Raw genomic sequence first — 26,006 nt, 5'->3', positions numbered from 1 at the left:
GATAAGTCAGAGCCCCAAATTCTAGCCCCTTATCTGTTATTTAATGAAAAGTACAGTCATGCACACATCAGGATGTTTTGGTCAATGACGGTCTACATATTGATGGCAGTCCCATAAGATTATAAAATTGTATTTTTACCATACCTTTTCTATGTTTAGATATGTTGAGATACACAAATACTTACCATTGTGCTCAGTACAGTAACAGGCTGTACAGGCTTATAGCCTAAGAGCAATGGGCCATGCCACACAGCCTAGGTGTGCAGTAGGCTATACCATGTAGGTTGTGAAGTACATTCTAGGATGTTGGCACGGCAACAAAACAGCCTAATGACACATTTCTCAGAACGCATCCCCATCATTAAGCAATGCATGACCGTCTTCATTGATCTAACAAAAACAGGTTCATAGTGAAAATCTCTTAGCTAAGCCTGCTTTTCTTCTGAGTTTCACCCAGGTACCAGAAAACAGAATGGGGCTTGCCACTGTTTTCTTTGCCATTATTTGGAAAGTGGGGGAAATGTTTACATCAGGAGTAAATCTTAAGCGAGATGACCCCTCTTAGGCCCAAAGAGCATAAGACAATTTTAAGAGCCACTCGACAGAATAAGAGCACAATAAAATCAGAAATGAGAAGCAACTGTCTCCTTTCCCTTGTGGTCTCAAAGCTCTTTTACATTTCTTGATTCATTACACAGAGGCTGAACTGAACTCAATTTCATTTCCAGGCTCTGAACACAGGGAATGTGACTGGTAGGGATGTATGTGTAACAATGTGGTGGTGCTGGGAATTCTTAAATAACTTTTGCTTACGGAAGATTTCTCATTCAAACATAATTTGTGAACAAATCAACAGCAAAGTGAAGAAAGGATCAGTGAGGATCTCTTGAAAGCCTCATTCTACAGGATTGGCCTGAGCGATCGGTGCTGACCTGGGACATGATCAGGAGTTGTATATGCCCAATTAAGAAACAGCAAATACAATGAAGAATGTAGATCTCAACTTTGATCTGTATTTTGGATAACCAAATAAATATAAAGCTTTTTGCCCTGCTTTGGGAGGGATTTTTTTTTTTTTTTTTTTCTAGAACAAAATGAAACCTTCAACATATTCTTCCACTGAAAAAGCCAAAGTTGCATTTCAGACATGAAGGTGAAGGGCCCTTGGAGCTTAGCACCAGAAGAAGGAGGAAGAATGCGGGTGATGGCTTCGTTTGGAGTCATCAGGCTCTACAACCTATCATTTGGTTTCTCACTAGTAGCTTTTTAAAATTCCCAAACAGTCTTAGTATTCTCGTTGTTAATGTTACTATTAAAATAAGTTCCTATGGAGTAAAAGAGAAAAATCAAGCTGTTAATAAAATGTCTTCAAACCTCTTTTCAGAAAACAAAGCAGCAGGTCCATTGTACACATACCAGTCTCAATGCCACAGGAATGCTTGGTTCCTTTCATCCCTATGCTGTCTATACGTTCAATCTCTGCCTTTAAAAAAGAGACGAATGCAGTCGTTTTGTTAGCTTAGGTTTGTGTTTTGTTTTTGTGAAGTGCTGCTGGCTTTTGGCCAAAATACGTACATTTCAACCTGAACCCAAGTGGTCAACTGCCAGCCCAGTGAAAGGCTTGTGAGCTGTCACGTGACATATGGCGTCTTCTAAATTGCAACTTGCTCCCTCCCTTAGGCAGGAGTTGCTCCTTCCTCTTCCAAACACCCACTCAGTTGATTTCCTTTTGGTCTTGCTTCCACGGGAAGCGGATACTTGGCAAATCTGCGAGGCGAGGCCGATCAGCTATGGAAGTTCTGCACGGTGCTCTGTTTCTGGGAGAGCCGGAGGAGCTCCTCGCGGATCGCTTTGATGAGAGAGGCTGAGGAGTGGCCGGGCTGGAGGTCTTCCGTGGAGCTGGTGGGGTAACCCAGCCCAGGGCCCTGCAGCCCCCGGTGGGGGAGGTTCCCGGGAGGAGCTGAGGGCTCCCTGCTTGAAGTCCTTGGCACCTGAAATAGTGGTGAAGAAGAATACTCTTGATGTCCGAGCATGTGTGTCTGAAAAACATGGCAAACGTCACTGTACTTCCTACGGAAGAATAAGCCGAGACGTCAAGTGCAAACTGGCTTTAGGAAGGTCCCCAGGACCACCCACGTCCATCCACCAACTCAGCCCTCCAACAGGGCCCCGCTGCCTATGCCGCAGGTGAGGGGTGAAGACACCAGGGGCTGGGGAGAACAGGAAGGGAGGGAGGCTGCAGTGTCCCATGAGGTGAAAGGTCAGGTGATATGTGAGAGCTGAAGGAGGTAAGCGGATCCACGCAAGGCTGACAAGGGGAGCAGCTGCCTCTGCCCTGGACTGGAGCCCACACAACCATCTTCCCCTTTATCTAGCTGCTGTCTCCTGTCTCTGTGTGTGTGTGCCTACTGAGGGCTCTGTAGAGCCTTGTCTTTAAAAACTTATCTGCACTAAAGCATAAAATAGTTTTGCTAATATTTGCAGCATAAAGATTTGGTATTAGTTTCACAAGAATTATTACACTTCTCAGATTTTTTTCATGTTTTTTTCCCCCTCAGTGGAAAAAAACGTCTCTTTGCATTTATATGTAAGAGTATTTAAATCTGCATACTAAAAAACACGTAGGGCCAAGTTATTTGTGAGCTAAACGTGGCATTCCAGCTCTAGGTTCTTTCTGCGTTTCACTTCTCCAAATAGTGACCGAGCAGTGCTCCAAAGTGGATGTGACGGGAAAACCTTAACACCCCATGCCAGGCACGGTGGCTCATACCTGTAACCTCAATCCTTTGAGAGACCAAGGAGAGAGGATTGCTTGAGGCCAGCAGTTCAAGATCAGCCTGGCCAACATAGTGAGACCTTGTCTCCATTTTTTTAAAAAAACAAAACACCAAAACCAACCCCAAACACCTCATGAAGCTAAGCTGGGCAAAACGAAGGCAAAAAGAGAAATGGCAGCAAACTTAAAGCAGAGAGCTGAGACTCTAAGTCTAACAATGGCTCCTTTCGGGAAACGCCCCATTCTAAAGTTAATGTCCTTTCGCTGAGTAAGGGCGTCCAGCCATGAAAGGAATTGAGTGTGTGTGTGGGAAGGCACAGAAATGCAGCAGACGCTGTAGCATAACGATCAAGAGAAAACAAAAAGTAATATTCTGGGTGGTATTTTCAAACTTCATTAATTTATCCCCCCAGGATATACAGTTCTTGAGAAAAGCAAATGAAAGCACTTGTAGGAATTACTGATGCTCATATTGAGTGAGTGAGTGAACAGAAGTCTCAGAAAGAAAACCTGTGCCTTAAAATATCCCCAATTGTGTGCTTATTACAAAATTACCTACGCATGGTCATAATACAAATGACGTTAATAAACCCACAGTGAAACACAAATGCTGCGGAAGAGCATGAATATTTATACAGCAATCTCAGCAAACATCAACTCCAGAGTTGTCACCCATAGATTCAAATTTACTACTAAGCTTGAACTCTGCGTCGAGAAAAATTATATACTTCCTAAAAGCTAGATGCTAAAAACTATAAGCCAAAACACAAGCAAGGCGGGAAAACGTGAGAGAGGTTAAAACTTTTTTAAATGTAGGTTTTAAAAAGGGACCCCAAAGCAGAAGCTGCTAAATTGAGGGATTATGTCTTTTTTTTTTTTGAGACAGAGTCTCACTCTGTCATCCAGGCTAGAGTGCAGTGGCGCGATCCCGGCTCACTGCAACCTCCACCTCCCGGGTTCAAGTGATTCTCTTGCCTCAGCCTCCCAAGTAGCTGGGACTACAGAGCCCACACCACCACACCCGGCTAATTTTTTTGTGTGTATTTTTAGTAGCAACGGGGTTTCACTATGTTGGCCAGGCTGGTCTCAAACTCCTGATCTGCCTTGGCCTCCCAAAGTGCTGGGATTACAGGCATGAGACACCGCGCCTGGCCTATGTGTAAATTTTAAATGATGACCTGAACAGGAGATACTCACGGCCTCTCTTCGCCCTGCTTCGTCCTCCCCGTACGAAGGCCAGCCTGGCCCCCCGTACTGGCTGCCTCTGCTTGGGGGGATTTCCACTGGCTGAGCTCCGATTCTGCTGGCAAGCCCCACCTGTGTCAGGTGCTGGATCTGGGAGCCTGGAAGGAACACGGTGGAGTGGCCTGGTCAACATTTATAGGAGAGTATGGCTGCCGAGGAAGACACTGTCAGCTCTGACCACTACACTCCTTAAGGACAAGGGATCAGGACTTCGTACCAGTTCTATCTCCAGAAATCTCACCTCAACTGCCATACTGTCAGCATTTCCTGAGGGTCCCATAGGTAGGAAAATGTACCACGAAGCACCATGGACCAAGCAATAAAAATAAACAAATAAAAGAAGAAAATCCCATTGCAAAAAAGTCTGAAACAGAATTCTTGACTCCCTGACATTCATCCCTAAGCCTAAGCCTGTCCCCCATTTCGCCCTCCCCATTTCCACCCAGGGCCGTGCAGCCCTACTTGTTCAGATCTAAAAACCTATACTCTATGCCCAACTCCTCTTTCCTGCGCACTTCCTACCAGCCCATCAGAAAGCCCGCGGGCTCCTCTCCTGAAGCACTGCATGAGGATGACCCTTCCTCCCTGTGATGGAACCACCATCCTGCCCCTGATGCAACTGTTTCCCCACGGGTTCCCCACGTCTAGTCATGGTGTATTCCCTCCAAAACACCGTGTCAGAAGACACTGTCAGCTCTGACCACTGCACTCCTTAAGGACAAGGGATCATGACTTGGTATCAGTTCTAGCTCCAGAAATGGCATTTCCTAAGAGCAACAGACCATGAGCTTCTTGGTTCCTGGACTCTGATTTTCTTTTCATTCAGAGGCTGACAGAAATGCCCTTATTTTCGTGACTAGACATTAGCACTGGGGATAAACGGTACCAAGAAGGTACTTCCATCCATCTCTGCGGCAGTTACCAACGAGGAACAGCTCACTTACTAAGAAAGGCGTGAAAGGTTTGGGAGCCACCATGAAGCTGAAGCCTGGCTCTTTCTTGCTTGTGGCTTCGAGATTCACAAGGAGCTGGATATACAATACGCTTATTTTTTTTCCTTAAAAGGCAGGATATGTATCTATTTAAATCCAGCATATTAAAGTATATATTCATTATAACCCATATTGTGTCTGTAATGTAGCCGCAGTACAATTAAAACCACTCCCCCAGCCTCACTGGTGAGGTGAGCTGATGGCAGAGCCAGAGAACTCTCTAGAGCTAATTACCCTCCTACACCCAGACATCTGCAGCCTCCTGTGGCTATGGAAGCCAGGTAATACACAATATTTTTCTCCCGCATCAACTTCTGTCATATGGAAATACACCTATACTGCAAATTAAGGGAGAAAAGTGATCCTTAAGCACTGTGAAATAGAATACTTATTTCCAAATTTGGAAATTTCTTCAAATTCACCAGTGATGCTCAGACTGGAACCACAAAGGCTCCAAGCGTCCACAGCTAAAGGAGGCACCTCCTCCATCTTTAAGTCTATTCCTACTCTAGTTCTTTAATTAACAACCTCAATTCTCTCAATTCTTTCTTTTAAGAGATGGGGTCTCACTATGTTGGCCAGGCTGGTCTTGAACTCTTCCTAGCCTCAAGTGATCCTCCCACTTTGGCCTCCCAACATGATGGGATTATAGCTCTGAGCTATAATTGTTGGTACCTGACCAACAACCTCAATTAATTAACCACATTGAAAAAAAAAAAAGAACTCCTCAATGGTTTTATTTGGATATTTAATGATAACTAAAAGTCAGCAAAAGCTGTCCTGGCTCTGGGTAGAGCAATGCACTCTACTGGAGCACCGGGTCAGTTACTGAAAAATTCTAACGGTATTAAAATGATCAGGACTGCCAGCACTCCTTGCCCAACAGACGTTGTTTGAGCAAATCTTGCAAAATGCTGTAAGAGCAGTGCAAGTGTTCCCCATTTCCAAAGGCTCAACCAACTGCACAGGGAGAAAAGCACACCTTCTGTGTAAAGCCACTCCAGTAGCTGAAACCATCATTCGGTAGGATTTTGTATCCTGTGTTGTTCACTTAACAATACAGCACAGGCTTCCTCCATGAGTCAGCATTGAGCCCAGCAAGCCGGGGTTTGCATTCCAGCTCAGCCACCGACAAGCCATGTGACCCTGAGCAATGGGCTATGGCTACTGCTGAGCCTTGATTCCTCAATTCTCCAGCAGGGATAAAAAATCTACCTCAGCCGGGTGCAGTGGCTCACACCTGTAATCCCAGCACTTTGGGAGGCTGAGGCAGGCGGATCACCTGAGGTCAGGAGTTCACGACCAGCCTAGCCAACATGGTGAAACCCCATCTCTACCAAAAATACAAAAATTAGCCAGGCACAGTGGTGCATGCCTGTAATCCTAATCCCAGCTACTCGGGAGGCTGAGGCAGGAGAATTGCTTGAATGCAGGAGGCAGAGGTCACAGTGAGCCGAGATCGTGCCACTGCACTCCAGCCTGGGCGACAGAGTAAAAACTCCGTCTCAAAAAGAAAAGAAAAAAAAATCTACCTCAGAGGGTTATTTCAAGGATTAAAGACATAAAACAAATCAAGCATCAAACACATAGGAGGCAACTGGTAAATCTCAAATTCCCCTTTTCTGGCTTTTCATGACTTCTTCATCTTAAGTAGCTACAGGACTTACTCAGGGATGCCCTCACTCCTGAGTATCTGAGGAAACTAACAAGTCTTTGCTATTATGCAAACAATGCTGTGACAAATATCTTGGCACACGTCGTTTTTCAATATTTTGGATTTTAGGAGAGTGAGCCTGGATTTCCAGAACTGGAATTAACAAATCAAAGGCTCTGTAAGTCCTACTGCCAAACTGCCTTCCAAAAATTTATAATTTATGCCACCACTGAAAATAATAGTGACAACAGTCATGGCAGCTAATATTTACTGAAAGTTTACTGCCATGCTAGGCACTATTTTGGGCACTTCTGTCCTCTTCTTTTATCAGCTCAACAACCAAGGAGGTAAGCACAGATATTCCTAGTACACACAGATGGAGAAACTGGATGCATTATTATAAAAAGAATTTCATGACTGAAATGGTGCATTATGGTGTTAATCTGCAATTTTAAAATAATTTAAAAACTGGACCTTTTTCCTCTTACTGACCTTTTCAGCTTGGCCCACTTAATTTATCTGAGGTATCTTCTACAATAAAAATCCTTCTTGATCGTGAGGTGCTGTACATTTCTCCTAGGTACTCTGTTTTCTTTTTTTGAAAATAACTGGCAATTTTCAGACAAATACATGTTTCATAATTTTCTATAGTTAAAAACGTAATCCTTCTAATAGATCTTAACATTTTCTATTATACGTTTTTACATAATTTCATCTAATAGAAATTTTAAAATAATTTCCTTTTGAATGTTTGATATGTATAATTTCTATATTCGTTCAGATTTTAAACTAAAAATGAATACATCTGAATTTTGCTTAGTATACACGCCAGGTAGGGAAGTTCAAATACCTAACAATTAGCAGGAGAATCAAGACTCACTGTAAAGCAATGCACCTGTAAAGTTCAGGAAAACCTATAGGATTCCAGGATATATTATTTGTTTTGCTGAGTAACAGACAATGCAAAATAAAAGAATTTCCTAGAAAAGTCATAATGAAAAAATATCCACCAATTATTGCAAATTTGGAATTGGCTTAAACTACTTGCTTTTGTTTTGTTTTGAGATAGTTTTGCTCTGTCACCCAGACTTTGAGAGTTGTTCATTTCAAGCTGAAAAAAGCACCTTTTTGAAAACGAAATCTTGTTTTCATGCCATCCGAAGTGCTCAGACCTAGATCTTTCCATTTACAGTAAGGATTTGGAAACGTTTTTCCTGGAGGAAGTGTGCCGTGAATTTCACATGAAGGGCCTGGTGCCAGAGCCAATCAGCAGACAGCAGCTTTAGGAGCTCGGCCTCTCTGTCTCCTCTCTCTCCACCTCCATCTCGGTCAGGATCTGAGGGGAAACAGCCCTGAAGAGCGACAGAGACCACTGCAAACTGATACTCTGAGACACCTAAAATAAAGTTTCTTTCAATTTAGCCAAAAAGTAAATGTCCCATAGCTCAGAAATGGAAGCTAAACAGCCACATATACCTGTGGTACCCCCGACAGGCCGAGGCCGGGCCACCGACGGCATCTCCTCTGAGTAGATCCCTCTGGCAGCAAATGGGGCTTCAGCGGAGGCCTGTGGCTGCTGGGGGTCAGGGGGCACCAGCTCTGAAGACTGCAGCAAACCGGGGCCAAAACCTGGTCTGAAGGCAAAGCAAACCAGCACATCAGGACTCCACTGCACCTTGGCCTTGGTATTTCATGAGGTCCACCTCCAACCTTACAGAAGGTAACAGTTACTCGTCTACCTGCTTAGCCATTTCCTCTCCTAGAAAGGGAAGAGATGTTTCTCCTTCTCCCCGAGGGAAGGGACTTTTCTATTTCTTCACTGCCCTACCTCCGGCGCTAAGAACAGTGCCTGCAATACAGTTGATGCTGACAAGGCCAGGGCCTGCTCATCTCCAGCATCTGCCTAGTGCTGTGCTTCCTACCCCCGGCTACCCGTTGGCATCACCTGGGGGGCCTGAAAAAATCACCACGCTCACACTGCACCCCAGGCGAATTCAAACAGAAGCACTAGGGGTGAGACCAACACCACGGTAACTTTTAAAGCTACAGATGATCCTGCTGTCCGTCAGGGCTGAAAAGCAGTGTTCTAAAGCAGCGGATCACAAACTTTTTTTTATCTCCAGACCTCTTTTGACTCATAAAAATTACTGCGGACTCCCAAGAGCTTTAGTTTATGTGGATGGTATCGATATTTACCAGATTAGAAATTAAAATGGAAAAAAATGTAAATACTTATTTAAAAAACGTATTTACAAATAACAATTAAACATATATTAACAATATTTTTTGTGAAATTAACTATTCATCAATCCTCCCTCAAAAAAAAGTAGTGAGTAGTGCTATATTGTTCAAATTTCCTTAATAGAAGGATTCTCATAGAGTTTGCGTCCTGTCAGTTGCTCAATGTTAGGAAGAAAATCTGGCTTCACAGAATACATAGTTGGAAAAGGAAGAAGTATTTTAAGAGCCTTTTCAGATAATATTTTTAAAATATTGCAGGCATTCTTCTTGATACCACACAAAAATTCAACAAGTGTTAGTTCCTCAGGGGTCAGTTGCAATATGGAATCTGAAATGATATTGGTGAACTTTTCATACTCTGTTACGCTAAAACCCACAGCTCCAACTTGCACTTTGAAAGGATCTCTAACCCATGCTTGATTTTATGACATCTGTCATTTGGAACATAGTTCACTGAGTTATGCAAACCTTCTCTATATTGTTACCTCTCATTTTGCAGTATCAAAAAATCTCTTCCATTAATCTCATTACCAAACTCATCCAGAAAAGTCTTTAGGTGCTAGGAAGTTGTCAAGTTCACAGTGGCAGGCAGACAAGTTCCCAAAATTCAAATTTTCACTTGAAAGCTCATTTTATCATTAGCAACAAATACTGGCAGTTGTTTTTCTTGAAGTGACAGGCTCACTTCATTCATTTTCAAGACAATGTCTGCTAAACACCCGAGTCTGAATAACCACGTCTGCCAGCTGTTTGTTCAAGTAAAAAGCACAAAAGCAGTTGGTTCAGTTCAGTCTCCACTCAAACAATGGGAACAAGGGCTTTCCTTCAAAATTCCAAATTCCACAGAAATGCTTTCTATGTATTTCCCCTTTTGTCACACAGACTACTAAAGACTTAAGGGTCTAGGTTTAATAAGGGTCTAAGTTTATGATTTTGACTACCTCACCAAGGATATGCTAACATAAATTTTTCACTAATAAATCACATTGTTAAAACTGTGATTACAGAGCAGTGAAGAATATGATGACTACTCATAGAATTTGGTGGTACTGCATGGATCCATGCTAAAAACTAGCAGTATTGGCCAGGCGTTGGGGCTCATGCCTGTAATCCCAGCACTTTGGGAGGCCAAGGTGGACAGATCACGTGAGGTCAGGAGGTCAAGACCAGCCTGGCCAACATGGTGAAACTGTATCTCTACTAAAAATACAAAAATTAGCCTGGCATGGTGGTGTGCACAAGTAATCCAGATACTAAGGAGGCTGAGGCATGAGAATCACTTGAACCTAGGAGGTGGAGGTTGTGGTGAGCCGAGATTGTGCCAATGCATTACAGCCTGGGCGACGGAGCAAGACTCCATCTCAAAAAAAAAAAAAGAAGAAGAAAGAAGAAGAAGAAAAGAAGAAGAAGAAGAAGAAGGAGGAGGAGGAGGAGGAGGAGGAGGAGGAGGAGGAGAAGAAGAAGAAGAAGAAGAAGAAGAAGAAGAAGAAGAAGAAGAAGAAGAGAAGAAGAAGAAGAAGAAGAAGAAGAAGAAGAGCAGTTTCACCCACCATTGCTTTTGCACTTCTGTACAAATATCAATGCAATGGAAAAAAGGAAAATAACATCTTAGTAATACTATGAAAGCTGTTTTGATCTCACAGAGCCCCCTGCCACGAAAGGGTCTCAAGCACTCTCCAGGAGTCTGAGAACCTCACCTTGAGAAACACTCTTCTGAAGAAATTCAAGAAAAAAAGATAATAGTCTGCTATAGTTCTTTGCAAACGACACTGAACCTGTAATTCACAGATGTAACCAGTTTGGTGAGAATATAGGTTGACTTGCACTTATTCTCCAGTGTTGTTTCCAGAGTATATCTCATAAACTGAAACCCAGGCTACCTAGGTTACTCTCTTTAAATAACTGCTGTTGTTTTAGATTGGCCTCAGAGAGGGACGTGTGACACCCCTGACTTTATAGATCTAAGAGCTTTCCATGAGGCATGCTTCTCCTTCAAGACCTGTAAACTGGAGCCCACACCTCACCGAACCACAATCTCTGGACCATCCACCCACGAACTAGCTCTTGTCATTCACTTAATTCTCCCTACTTTCCCCCAACTCTCCCCAACATTTCCATCCCTTTATTCTTAACATGGTTTGCAATCCAACACTCTAAAATCCTTTAAAGTGGGTGATTATACAATTTATCATCCACACCACAACACTTTTGAGGGTGAAAGCTATTAAAAATGGGACTAACCTGGGTAACTGGACCGGTCATGGTCCCCCATCTCTAACTTCTGCCCTGCATCACCTGAGCTTACCTCGCCATTTCTACCTTTGCTGCTTTTGGACCACAGAACTGTGTGGTAGGGGAGGAAGGCTGGAGAAAAGCAAAGCAAACCCCTCTGAAAATGATGATGGTTTTAAAAAAAAAAAAACAGAAAAAAAATAAGTAGGAAGCAGATAACATTCTTACTTCGGTGTGACTTCTGGTCACTGAAGGGATGGTTGGCTTTGGTTTCTGAGAGTCGGTCTGTTTTACTGCAATGACAGCTTTGTAATAAACCAATGTCCACACACACAGCTGGTCGACTGGTCTGTTTCTCTAGACTCACAGCAATGCTGCACCATCTCAATCACTTGACAGCAATGTACAATATTTAGAATGGTTCTAACACCTCCTTCTTCTCTCTCAAAGTGTCTGGGCTATTCTTGGCCCTTTGCATTTCCAGATAAATTTTAGAATCCATCTGTCAGTTTCCACATATTAAAAAGAAATTACTGGGACTGGGAATGGGATTGCACTGAATCTACAAATCACATGGGGAGAAATGACATTTTTAAAATATTGAGTTGTCAAATCTGTGAACATCTTTCTTTTTTTTTTTTTTTTTGAGACAGAGTCTCGCTCTGTCACCCAGGCTGGAGTGCAGTGGCCGGATCTCAGCTCACTGCAAGCTCCGCCTCCCGGGTTTACACCATTCTCCTGCCTCAGCCTCCTGAGTAGCTGAGACTACAGGAGCCCACCACCTCGCCCGGCTAGTTTTTTGTATTTTTAGTAGAGACGGGGTTTCACCTGTGTTAGCCAGGATGGTCTCGAACTCCTGACCTCGTGATCCACCCGTCTCGGCCTCCCAAAGTGCTGGGATTACAGGCTTAAGCCACCGCGCCCGGACCAATCTGTGAACATCTTTCTTTAGAGGTCTTAAAAGTCTTTGGTTAGATTTATTCTGAGGTGTTTTATATTTCTAAGTGTTATTTTAAATGACATCTTTGAAAATTTTTTCTTTCCTGTTTGTTGCTTATATGCAGAAATAAAACAGATTTTCGTATACTGATTTTATATCCAGTTATTTTGAAATTTAGTTGGCTTGCTATTTAGCAATTTTGCTAAATTACCTAAATTCTGACAGTTTGTGTGTTGACATTTTAGGATTTGCTACTACAGAATTACATCATCTGTGAATAATACAGTATTACTCCTTTCTTTGAATTCTTTACTCTTTTTGTGTTTTTCTTACCTTGTTACAGGGCAATTTTGAATAGAAGTCATGTAAGCAGATATCTCTGTCTTGTTCCCGCTCCGAGAGGGAAGACTTTTTTTAACATTTCACCATTGAGTAATATTTGCCAAGATACCTTTTATCAGAATCGAGAAGTTCACTTCCACTCTTTGTTTGCTAAGATTTTTACCATGACGGGATGTTGAATCTTACCACCTGCTGTGTCTACTAAAATGACAAGATTTTCCTCCTTTATTCTCCTTAAAGTGGTAACTTACACTGCTTGGTTTTTAAATGCTAAATCATCCTTACACTGCTGGAAAGAAATCCAATGTGGTTGTAATATGAGATGCTTTTGTGTCTACTGCTGGTTATGCTCACTGATATTTAGTTTCAATTTTTTAATATCTATGTTCATGAGAAACTGGCCCTCAATTTCTTTTCCTGCAGTGTCCCTGTCCTTCTTGCCCTTGTCCCTGGTGTCAAGGTGATGCTGGCTTCATAAAATGAACTGAGAAGTGTTCTTTTTCTATTTTTTAGAAGAGTTTGTATAATACTGATTACCTTTCCCTCCTTCAGTGTTTGGCAGAATTCACTGCTGAAGCCCCTGGGCCTGGAGCTTTGTTTGTGGGAAGTACTGTAATTATGATTTCCACTTTAAACATAGTTATATGACTATTCAAGTTTTCTCTTTCTAGGAATTTTTCCATTCCAGAAAAAAAAATTTTTTTTGAGACAGGGTCTCACTATGTTGCCTGAGGTAGTTTCAAATGCCTGACCTTAAGCAATCCTTCCATCTCAGCCTCCAGAGTAGCTGGGATTACAACCACGCACCACTGCATCCAGACCCAAATTTAGTAACAAAAATGGGTTCATAAAATCTCCTTGTTAATGTAAGATCTGGATTAATGCACCCTTTCCATTCTTCTTATTGATAATTTGTTGCACAAATTATTTGATCAAGCTTGTGAGAGTCTATTAATTTTATTAGTTTTCAAAGAACTAACTTTTGGTTTTACTGATCCTCTCTTAATGTGGTATTTATTTTCTATTTCATTAATTTATATTATTATATTTAGTATTTCCTTCTGTCTACTTCCTTTACGTTTAATTGGATCATCTTTTTTTACATCTTGAGGTCGATGGTTAGATCCACTGATTTTTCAGCCACTTTTCTTTCCAATATATGCATTTAAGGCAACACATTCCGCCCCCCCCCCCGAACGCTGCTATAGCTGCACCTCACAACATCTGACCTGTTATATTTTCATTATTATTCATTTTAGGATGTTTTGATTTCCATTTTGATTTCTTCAGTGTACTGCAGTTTACTTACAAGAGTACTACTTAATTTGCAAACAAAGATTTTCTTTTTTTTTTAACTTTTATTTTAGGTTCAGGGGCACATGTACAGGTTTGTTATATAGGGAAACTCAAGTCACAGGGGTTTGTTGTACAGATTATCTCATCACCTAGGTACTAAGCCTAGTACCCAATAGTTATTTTTTCTCATCCTCTCCCTCTACCCTCAAGTGGGCCCCAATGTCTGTTGTTCCTCTCTTTGTGTCCATGAGTTCTCATGATTTAGCTCCCACTTGTAAGTGAGAACATGCAGTATTCAGTTTTCTGTTCCTGCATTAGTTTGCTAAGGATAATGGCCTCTGGCTGCATCCATGTTCCTGCAAAAGACATGATTTTGCTCTTTTTATGACTGCATAGTATTCCATTGTGTATGCATACCACTTTTTTTTTATCTGATCTGTCACTGATGGGCATTTAGGTTGATTCCATGATTCTCTGCTTTAGAGAATAGTGCTTCAACGAGCATTTGCATGCATGTTTCTTCACAGCTGAACAATTTATATTCCTTTGTACATATACCCATTAATGGAATTGCTGAGTCAAATGGTAGTTCTGTTTTTTTAACATCAATTAAATTATATTTATTTAAATATACTAAGCAAAACACATTTTACGAAGCATTTTTTCTGTGACAATTTGGTCTGTGCTGGATCCACTCTGTGCTGCTGTTTTCTGATGCCAGTTGGTAGTTCTGTTTTTATGCCTTTGAGGAATCACCACACTGCCTTCCACAATGGTTGAACTAATTCACACTCTCACCAACAGTATATAAGCATTCCCTTTGCTCCACAACCTCACCCGCATCTGTCATTTTTTTGACTTTCTAATAATAGCCATTCTGACTGGTATGAGATGGTATATCTCATTGTAATTTTGATTTGCACTTCTCTAATAATCAGTGATACTGAGCTTTTTTTCATACGCTCGTTGACCACATGTATGTCTCCTTTTGAAAAGCATCTGTTTGTGTCCTTTGCCCACTTTTTAATGGGGTTGTTTGTTCTTTTTCTTGTTAAGTTCCTTATAGATGCTGGATATTAGACCTTGGTCAGATGCATAATTTGCAAATATTTTCTCCCATTCTATAGGACAGACAGCCTACAGAATGGGAGAAAATATTTGCAAACTACAGCTTCTGCTGTGCAGAAGCTCTTAAGTTTAATTAGATCCCATATGTCAACTTTTGCTTCTGTTGTGATTGCTTTTGGCGTCTTCATCATGAAATCTTTGCTCATTCCTATGTCCAGAATGCTATTGCCTAGGATGTCTTCCAAGGTTTTTATAGTTTTGGGTTTTATCTTTTATTATTGGTTTCTAACTTAGTTCTACTAGGATTAGCAAATATACCCTGAGCAATTTCACTTCTTGAAATTTGTTAAGATTTGTTATGGTCCAGCATATGGTAAATTTTTTAAATGTGTTTTAAAGGAAGATATATTTTACAGTTGAGTCCGGGGTTCTATTTATGTCAATTAGGTCAAACTGATTAATCATGTTGTTCCAATCTTCTATATCCTTTCTATATCTTTATATTTTTTGATGTGTCGCTCACAAGCCAAATATATTTTTAAATCAAATCTAATAACCTTTGTCTTTTAATTGAAATATCTAGTTAACAGTGTAATTAATTCTAGATCTGAATTTAGATATCTACCATCTTAAGTTATCTTTCTGCATGTCCTGCAAATTCTAAGTTCTTTTCTCTCCTATTTCCTACCTTCTTTTGTATTATTTTATTCTTCCTTACTATTTTATATTTAAGCATTCTCCTAGTGAGCCTAGAACTACACTAAAATCCTTCACTTATAACAGTTTAACATAAAGTAGCCCTTTTACATCTTCCTGGACAATGGACCTTAGTTCCATATTAGCCAAAAGTGTAATTATTTTAGAATCTGTGTCTGATAACTCCAATATCTGTAGTCCTGCTTCTATTGTCTATTTCTTTCTTTTTTTAAAAAAATGTATTTGTTTTCCTTATATGCCTGGGGGTGGGTGTGGGGGTATGTGGAAGGGGGGCTACTGTAGCAATAATGTAAGGCCTAGAGTGATGTAATCTTCTTCTAAAAGGGATGTTCATTTGTTTCTGCCAGAGAGCAACCCCAATCAACTTTCAAAGCTGAGCTTCACTTCCTGCAGGGACTGATCTGCTTATGATTCACCCTTACTCCTACAGCTAACCCCTAAGGGTCCAAACTCAAAAGCTTCGGATGTTTACCAGGGTCTCCCCTTGTGCTTCCAACCCCATGAGTCTGACAAAGGCTCTGCCTGGCTTCCCAGGTGCTTCTTCTGGAATCCACAGATGTCCCTGGGGAAAAATTGGCCCAAGAAGCAGGGCTCATGCCTCTGAATTTCCTGGATCTTGGTCCCACACCACTTCACTGTTAGCTCTCTGGGGTTTTTAATGTTAATATCTTGTTCAGCTTTTCCAGTCATCCTCAGCAGGAGAGTTGGTCCAAATTACCTAGCCTGTCATTACTGGAACAGAACTTAAATTCCAACTTTTTTCCCCTCCTCTTCTAGTTAGATCAAGAGAATATACAACTCAGAGTTTTACATCTGCTTATACTAGCTAAAATTAGTGAGCTTATAAAGTTTTTAAAAACAGCCTACGTGAGAAAGTGATAATACATTTTGTTTTGAAAACCTTACCTTGGCACTGGACCTGTTGGGGGAGTCATTCCATAATCTTCATATCTCTGGAAGACATACAAAAGAAATTGAAGATTAATACTCAATACTTATTATAAAGTGACAACAGCAAACTTATAAATTCAGCTTTACAGGATCAACTTTCAAGAGAATTATTTTCTCATTAAAACTTAGCATGTTACAGGCACTCAAGTTTCGGTTCGAGGACCTGTACTACCAGACTTTAGAAAACACATAACTCATTTCTAGATCTTTCCTTCTTTTGTATATTACAACTACAAACATGAATAGCTGACAGGCTTTCTGTGCCTGCTCTTCCCTACAGATCCATCTGTATCTTCTGCTGCAAACCTGTATCTTCTGCTAAAGGGCCTCATATCTTTTGCTAAAAGGCAGGCCTGAGTGCCCACAATTAGCACAGTGACTCCAACCACATGAGCCACAAAGGTCAGTGAGACTCAGTGGTGCCCAGTACCTAGTCAAATACCTCATGCAACTCAAGTATCAAATCTTGTCTCATGTTGTAGAATGCTGCAAAAAAAACTAGAAATGAGAGAGACTCTGCAAGACGAAGGCAGCACCTTCTGTTTCTGACCATTTACTGGTCCCCAGGAGACCCAGCTATACTTTCTGCCCTTAAGTTCCATAACGTGCCCCGTATCCTTCAATCAACTCTTTTTACTTGACCTAATCTGAACTAGCCAAGTGTTCTTTTGACTAAAACAATATGCCACATGATTTAAAGAAATATACATCTAAGAAATCTGTTGTATTCCTGGTGAAACCAATATATCCTAACCCTAATATACGTGGGACTCTTATTTCAACATTTCTTTTCAATAACTGTGAATTGTTCTTTTTGGAATTAGATATTTCAGAACAGTAACTATGGGCAGAGTCTGTCCACCTGCAGTCAGTTGGAACCAATGGTTTGTCTAAGTTAGGTCTAAGTCAGCCTTGCTTCTGAAGTTGCTCTAACATGACATCTTTCTTTTCACAAGCTGTCATTTACCAAATTAGTATTTTGAGTTAAGCATTGTATGAGCATTAACCCAGCCCCACAACATCACTAAAAAGTACTCGCTGCCTCTGTTTTATGAATGAAACCAACTCACAAAGAAATTAGGTGACTTCCTCCTAATGTCTTTTGAACTCCAAAGGCCATGCTTCTCACCAATCACCCCTGCACTGCCCATGGTTTCCAAAACCAGACACTCTCCTGCGAACAAATATCTATTTTGTGAGGGAAAAAGTAGAGGCTTTGGAGTCAGACAGACTGGCTTAACATCCCTGGGCCTATTCCTTTATGCCAAGAGAATATAATGATCTCCACATTCATAGAGTTCTAAGGGGATTGTTAAATATGAAACTGTGGTCAGATTACTTCACCTTCTGACTCTCTCTGCTTCCATCCCCTTGGCTGTCATGTGGAACCTTGTGGAGTTCCCCAACTGAGGCAAAACAAGGGAAAAGGGGTTATGGACGAAGGGAGGAAGAGAAGGAAAAGAAGCTTCCATTCCTTTTCCAAAAAATTAAAGGGAAATCTGAGACTACATAGAGATTATTCACAGTGCTGGTGCTTTCAGCAGAGTGTGGGCTTTTAAAGCATATTCATAGGCAAAATCTTAAAAAAAGTCAATGCTTACCAGTTTACCTACCAAAGTCTCAGGAGGTTTTAGTGGCATATTAAGAGAAAAACAATGAAAAATAGCTGTCCACTTACTATCTGTTGTATTTCTGTAGTGTGAGGATTTCAACTCTATCCTCATCAGAAAAAGAATGTCATATTTCTAAGGACTGCATGCCCTGATGAAAAGGTTTTTAAAAAAAAATCACAGAATTTCTCTGATTCTGTTGCAGGATGGATCACACCTATATAAAAGTTTGGGGGACAAAATTGCATTTGAAGGTTTCAATCAGCTATGTATATAAAAATCCCACTTTAATGCATCCCTTTTTTCTATTCAGTATAAAACACAGGCCAACAGAGTGAGAAACGTAAGTGAGATGGTTGGTAGAGTTTGGGATAGGCCTGAGGTAAAGCAACCAGACAGTGAGGCCTGCTTGTGAAGTGTCTCAGCCAAGAGGCAACACTAACTTTATGATCCATTTATAAACACGTTGAAATTCTATTAGATATGCACGGATAAAGCCAATGATTCTGGTTTTCTACTAGATTAAACTGCTAGCATTCTCATCCAACTACATCAGGGTAACATCGAAAATCCACAATAAGAAAACCACTGAATAATGGTGTTTATTTAAAAATCTTACTGTGGGCTTGAATTTATAAGGCATTATCAGGGAATCTTGAATCTGCAACACCTATAAACAATGAACAAATAAGAGAAATAACAACACAAATCTGCCAAACTACACCACTGGCTTCTGTGGGTTTCCAGTTTGCAGAATGCAGATCATGGGATTCTCAGCCTCCATAATTACATGAGCCGACACCTCATAATAAGTAAATTTCTCTCTCCCCCTCACTCTCTCCATACAAACACATATGCATACACACACCACACACACACAAACACTACTAGTTCTGTTTCTCTGGAGAACACTATTTTAAATAATAGACCATGTGAATGGATCAAGAAATGTGGTATATTTGTAAATGGAGTACTATTATGTGCTGCTGTTTTCTTTGGGTCTATTATAAATAAATCTGCCATGATGTACAAGTCTTTGTATGAAAATATGTTTTTGTTTCTCCTGGATAAATACTTAGGAAGAGAATGCTGGTTCATATGGTAGGATATATGTTTAACTTTTTAAAGAGACTGTCAAACTGTTTTTCAAAGTGGTTGTGCTATTTTACACTCCCACCAGCAGTTCATGAGACTTCTAGTTGTTTACATTCTCAGCAACATAATTGTAGATTTATTTCTACCTGCAGTTTCATCAGTTTTTGCTTAATGTGTTTTGCAGCTCTAATACTAAGCATATAAACATGTAAGACTTTGTGTCTTCCAGATAAACTGACCGCTTTATTATGAAATGATCCTCTTAATCTTTAATAATATTCTTTACTATGAGCTCTATTTTGGCTAATATTAACATAGCCATTCCAGCTTTCTAGGATTAGTGTTAGTATGGCATATCTTTCTCCAAACTTTTCTCCATACTTTTCCTTTTTACCTATTGGTATTTTTCTATTTAATGAAGGTTTCTCGTAGGCAGCATACACTTGGATCTTGCTTTTAATCCAAACTGACAAGCTCTGCCCTTTAATAGGGGTGTTTAGGCCATTCACATTTAATGTGATTATTGATGGGCTGGATTTAAATCAACCATCTTGATATCTGTTTTTAATTTTCCCCATCTGTGCTTTATCACTTTTCACTTCCTTTTCTGTTTTTTTTTTTTTTTTTTTTTTTTTTTGAGACAGAGTCTCGCTTTTTCCCCCAGGCTGGAGTGCAGTGGCATGATCTCGGCTCACTGAAACTCTGCTTCCTGGGTTCAAGTGATTCTTGTGCCTCAGCCTCCTGAGTAGCTGGGATTACAGGCACATGCCACCACACCCAGCTAATTTTTGTATTTTTAGTAGAGACAGGGTTTCACCATGTTGGGCCAGGATGGTCTCGATCTCCTGACCTCAGGTGATCCGCCCACCTCAGTCTCCCAAAGTGCTAGGATTACAGGTGTGAGCCACCATGCCTGGACCCTTTTCTGCCTTCTTTTGTGCTGTTTTTTATGATTTCATTTTTATTCCTTTGTTGGCTTATTAGCTAATAATAGGTTGCTTTATGGTTTATATTATGCATTTTTCATTTATTACAGTCTACCATTAAGCGCTATCATTCTACTTCATGTATGGTATAAGAACATTAAAATAGAAAACTTCAATTTCTCCTTTCTTGGCATTTTGTGCTGCTGTTCTCATATATTTTACTTCTATATATGTTATAACTCCCCACCATATACACTTATTACTTTCATTTTAAATAGTCAATTGTCTTTTTTAAAGTTTTAAATAATGAAGAGAGGGTTTTAAAAAATAATTCCCCACATACATACTTACATTTCCAGTGTTTTTCATATATGTATGTAGATCCAGGTCTTCATATGGTATCATTGTACTTCTGCCTTAAAGACTTCCTGTAACATTTCTTATAATGCAGGTCAGCTGGTGATGAATTATTTCACCTTTTATATGTCTGAAAATGTTTTTATTTCACCTTAGTTTTTGAAAGATGTTTTTGCTAGATATAGATTCTAGGTTGATCATTTGGTCCTTTCAGTTCTTCGAAGATTTGCTCCACTACCTTCTGGGCAATGAGATTTCTTCTGCCATCCTTATCTTTGTTCCACTGTATATAATGTGTTCTTGTTCTCTGGCTACTTTTAAGATCTTTTTCACTTGTTTTAAGCAATTTAGACTATGGCATTTTTGAAATAGTTTTCTTCATATTTCTTGCACATAGAGTTCACCAACCAATGGATCTGTGGATCTGTAGTTTCCACCAAACTTGGAAAAATGTTGGTCCATTCTATCTTTTTAAAAACAATTCTATTGGGTATGTTTGAGGTTTACAACATGTTACTGGCTACATACAGGTAGTAAAATGGTTACTTACAGTGAAGTAAATTAACATATTTATCATCTCACATACTTTTTTGTGACAAAAGTAGCTAAAATTACTTATATAACAAAATCCCCAATATAATAAAATTTTATTAACTATTGTCCTCATTTGGTACTTTAGATCCCTAGACTTGTTCATCCTATACATCCCCTACTTTGTATCCTTTGATCTCCATCTCCCAATTTCCTTTCCCCTCCCATCTGTGGTATTTTTTTTTTTTTTTTAATTCCACATGTAAGTGAGATCATGCAAAATTTTTCTTTCTGTTTCTGGCTTATTTCACTTAGCATAATGTCTTCCAGGTCCACCCATGTTGTAGCAAATAGGAGGATCTCCTTTTAAAGGATAAATAATATTCCATTTTGTATATACACCACAACACTTTCTTTATCCATTCATCCACTGATGGACGCTTAGGCTATTTTCATATCTTGGTTATTGTGAATAGTGCTGCAATGAACATGGGAATGCAGATACCTTTACAAAGTGGTAATTTTACCTTCTTTGGGTATATACTCAGCAGAGGGATTGCTGGGTCATACGGCAGTTCTATTTTTTTTTTTTTTTTCGAAACGGAGTCTCGCTCTGTCACCTAGGCTGGAGTGCAGTGGTGCGATCTCAGCTCACTGCAACCTCTGCCTCCCGGGTTCACACCATCCTCCTGCCTCAGCCTCCCAAGTAGCTGGGACTACAGGCACCCGCCACCACACCCAACTAATTTTTTTGTATTTTTAGTAGAGACGGGGTTTCACTGTGTTAGCCAGGATGGTCTTGATCTCCTGACCTCGTGATCCACCCGCCTCAGTCTCCCAAAGTGCTGGGATTACAGGCGTGAGCCACCGCACCCAGCCTGGTAGTTCTATTTTTAATTTCTTTAGGAACCACTACACTATTTTCCGTAATGGCTGTACCAATCTACACTGCCATTAACAGTGTACAAGAGTTTCCTTTTGTCTACATCCTTGTCAACATTTGTTATTTATCTTTTTGATAACAGCCATTCTAACAAGTGTGAGGCAGTATCTCATAGAGGGTTTTGTATTGTTTGTTTTGTTTTGAGACAGAGTCCTTGCTCTGTCACCCAGGCTGGAGTGCAATGACATGATCTCGGCTCACTACAACCTCTGCCTCCCGGGTTCAAGTGATTCTTGTGCCTCAACCCCCTGAGTAGCTGGTTACGAGCATGTGCCACCATGTCCAGCTAATTTTTGTATTTTTAGTAGACATAGGTGTCACCATGTTAGCCAGACTGGTCTTGAACCCCTGAGCTCAAGCAATCTGCCTATCTCTGCCTCCCAAAGTGCTGGGACTATAGGCATGAGCCACTGCACCCAACCTCATTGAGGTTTTAATTTGTATTTCCCTGATGATTAGTGATGTTGAACATTGTTTCATATACCTGTTGGCCATTTTTATGTCTTCTTTTTTTTGAGACGGAGTCTCGCTCTGTTGCCCGGGCTGGAGTGCAGTGGCCAGATCGCAGCTCACTGCAAGCTCCGCCTCCTGGGTTCACGCCATTCTCCTGCCTCAGCAGGTGCCCGCCACCTTGCCCGGCTAGTTTTTTTGTATTTTTTAGTAGAGACGGGGTTTCACCGTGTTAGCCAGGATGGTCTCGATCTCCTGACCTCGTGATCCACCCGTCTCGGCCTCTCAAAGTGCTGGGATTACAGGCTTGAGCCACCTGCGCCCGGCCCCTTTATATCTTCTTTGGAAAAATATCTGTTTAAATCCTTTGCCCATTTTTAAATTGGATTATTTATTTTTCTTCTATTGAGTTGTAAGAGTTTTTAAAAATAAATTTTTGATACTAAGTCCTTATGAGATATGTGGTATATGAATACTTTTTCTAGTCTGTAGGTGGCCTTTTTCCCTGAAACATTTTCAATGTTTTCCTTTGCTGTACAGAGCTTTTTAGGTTGATGCAGTACCATTTACTTATTTTTGCTTGTATAGCCTGAGCTTTTGGTGTGATAGGTGTGATATCCAAAAATCATTGCCAAGGTCAATATCAAGGAGTTTCCCCTATGTTCTCTTCTAGGAGTTTTATCATCTCAGGTCTTAGACTTAGGTCCTTTATTCATTTTGAGTTGATTTTTGTGTCTAAGAGCCCAATTTCATTCTTCTGCATGTGGAAATCTAGTTTTCCCCTCACCATTTACTGAAAAGACTATCCTCTCCCCATTATGTCCTCTTGGTGCCCTTGTCAAAAATTAGTTGACCATATACGTGTGGATTTATTTCTGGGCTCTCTATTCTTCCATTGGTCTAGGATTCTGTTTTTATGCCAGTACATACTGTTTTTATTACCACAGCCCACTAATTTTTCTTCCCCAATATGTAATCTGACTTCAATCCCATCCAGTATATTTTTCATCTCAGAGACTGTAGTTTTCATCTCTAAGTTTGACTTTTATCGTTTAACATCTTCAATGCTTCTAGTTAATGTGTACAATCTTTCCTCTAGCTTCTTGAATCTATGGAGCTCCATTATAAGAATTCTTTTGATATCCTGTCTACTAGTTCTTTCTTTCTCTCTGTCTTTTTTTTTTTTTTGAGACAGAGTCTTGCTCTGTCACCCAGGCTGCAGTGCAGTGGTACAATCATGCAATCATGGCTCACTGTAGCCTCAGCCTCCCAGGGTCACGTGATCCTCCCACCTTAGCCTCCTAAGTAGTGCCCAGCTAATTTTTATATTTTTTGTAGAAAGAGTCTCACTGTGTTGCTGAGGTTTGTCTCAAACTCTTGGACTCAAGCAATCCTCCTGCCTCAGCCTCCCAAGGTATTGAGATTACAGGTGTGAACACCACATACAGCTTGTCTACTAATTTTATCATCTGTATCATTTTCCTGCTTCTTTGCTTGTCTGTTTAGTTTGATTTGATGCAGACATTAATTTTACCTTATTGAATGCTGCTTATTTTTGTGTTTCTATATTCTTGAGCTTTGCTTGGGTTTAGATGTTATGATTTTGTGGTTTTTTAGGTGGAACCAGAGCAGCTTTAAGTTGGGACTAATTCTGCCTCATTACTGAAGCAAAACTCTTCCAAGTACTTTAACTGATATTGCATGAATTATGCAGTTTCCACCAACTGTTGGAAAACGAACCGTATTCATCTGCTCAGGCTGCCATGACAAAATACCTTAGAAATGGTGGCCTAAAACAACAGAAACTCCAGCACTTTGGGAGGCCGAGGCGGGCAGATCACGAGGTCAGGAGATTGAGACCATTCTGGCTAACACGGTGAAACCCCATCTCTACTAAAAATACAAAAAATTGGGAGGCCGAGAACGGTGGATCACAAGGTCAGGAGATCGAGACCATCCTGGCTAACACGGTGAAACCCCGTCTCTACTAAAAAATACAAAAAACTAGCCGGGCATAGTGGCGGGCACCTGTAGTCCCGACTACTCGGGAAGCCGAGGCAGGAGAATGGTGTGAACCCGGGAGGCGGAGCTTGCAGTGAGCCCAGATCGAGCCACTGCACTCCAGCCTGGGCGACAGAGCGAGACTCTATCTCAAAAGCGACAACAACAACAACAGAAACTGATTTTCTCGTAGTTGTGGAGGCTGGAAAGTCTTACATCGACGTCTGTCAGTGTTCAGTTTCAGGTGGGGCTTTCTTCCTGGCTTGCAGACAGTTGCCTGCTCTCTGTGTCCTAACCTGGCTGGAGAGAGAGCTCTGGAGTTTCTTCCTCATCTTCTACAGGCAGCAGTTCTATTGAATCAGGACTCTACCCTTCCAGCCTCATTTACTCTTAATTACCTCCCTAAAGGCCCTTATCTCTAACGCAGTCATGTCGGGGGTTACGGCTTCAACATGTGATTTTGGGGGAAACACAGTTCAATCCATAGCAAGAGCTTATTCCCAGGCCTGTGTGAATTTTGAGGGTTGTTACCACTCATCATTTTGGGGGGCTCTTTTGGGTAGTTTCTGTGTACCCATAAACTGATCAGTACTCAAACAAAGATTCTCTGCAGATGCCTAGCACCCTGCTCAGGGCATCTCTCTGCTCTCCTGCACTCTCCCTTGTGAACTCCAGCTGCCTTTTCCTCCCCAGACTTCCAAACTCCATTTCTTCAACTCAGAGAGACCATGGAGCTCTGCCTGGGGTCCTACCTGCTGTGCCATGACTAGAAACTCCAGACGTAAGCTGGGGCAACTGGAGGGCTCAGTTCACTTCTCATTGATGCCGGTCCTTTCTTGCCTAAAGTTTAATGTCAAGTCACCCAGATACTCCTTTCAGTGTTTTCAGTTGTTTCAGGAAGGAAGGTAAACCCAGGCTCTGTTCCTCCATCTTGTCCAAAAGAAGCCTGTCCCATACACTTCAATTTCTATGCCTCTGCTGTACTTCCCGCCACCTGGAACATCTTTCTTCAACTGACAACCACTAATTATCCTTTAGACTTCCACAGAGATGCTATTTTGTCCACAAAAATCCTTCCTGAAAGACTTCAAGGCTCTGCTAGATGCCCCTCCCACATCACCTCCTCCCGCCATAGCACCTTCCATGCTGTACTGGAATTAGTTTTGATTGTCCAGAGAGCCTCCACTGGAATGTAAGAACTGGGGGGCAGGGACCTACACTGTGCACTACTCTATCTCCAGCACCTAAGCAGAGTACCTGTGACACAGCAGGTGCTTTGTAAATATATTTGAATGAATAAGCAAATGAGAAAACTTTAAAGTGACCCGATGGCAGCTGTATCCACATTTATTTTACCACCGAGGTTTGTCCTGTACCATGCATTTCCTGAAATATTATAAACCATCAGTTGTAATTTTGAAGATATTTGTTGGAACAAGCTATATTTTAAAATTAAAAACAGTAATGATTAGATCAAACGGTATTCCCACCCCACCCCACATGATAGCAGTTCCCCATACTATAGGCTCTCAGCCTCCCATACCCTGAAGGAGACAATCTCTTGCTGAAGGCTTTTACTTTTAAAATTCAAACCCATTTCAGAGATAAAAAAGTATTTTATCATATGTTTATTGCCACC

At 40.9% G+C, this 26,006-nt stretch overlaps 1 protein-coding gene across 2 annotated transcripts in view; it reads right to left on the bottom strand.

Annotated features, from left to right (window-relative positions):
* Positions 1 to 648: 648 nt before the first annotated feature.
* The window catches only part of KIAA1549 (KIAA1549 ortholog), a 144,653-nt gene continuing 119,295 nt past the window's right edge, over positions 649 to 26,006 (bottom strand). The window contains exons 17-20 of one of the 2 annotated variants that reach the window (XM_030933292.1): positions 16,410 to 16,456; positions 8,144 to 8,301; positions 3,974 to 4,119; positions 649 to 2,039 (exon numbers count right to left, since the gene is read on the bottom strand). In XM_030933292.1, the coding sequence (XP_030789152.1) occupies positions 1,785 to 2,039; positions 3,974 to 4,119; positions 8,144 to 8,301; positions 16,410 to 16,456 (606 nt within the window). In that variant the 3' untranslated portion in view covers positions 649 to 1,784. The remainder of the gene's footprint in view (positions 2,040 to 3,973; positions 4,120 to 8,143; positions 8,302 to 16,409; positions 16,457 to 26,006) is intronic. The other variant, XM_030933293.1, reaches the window with a different exon arrangement.

The sequence above is a fragment of the Rhinopithecus roxellana genome, chromosome 6, assembly GCF_007565055.1.
Source record: "Rhinopithecus roxellana isolate Shanxi Qingling chromosome 6, ASM756505v1, whole genome shotgun sequence".
Classification (NCBI taxonomy): domain Eukaryota; kingdom Metazoa; phylum Chordata; class Mammalia; order Primates; family Cercopithecidae; genus Rhinopithecus; species Rhinopithecus roxellana.
This window is presented reverse-complemented; position numbering and strand designations above follow the sequence as displayed.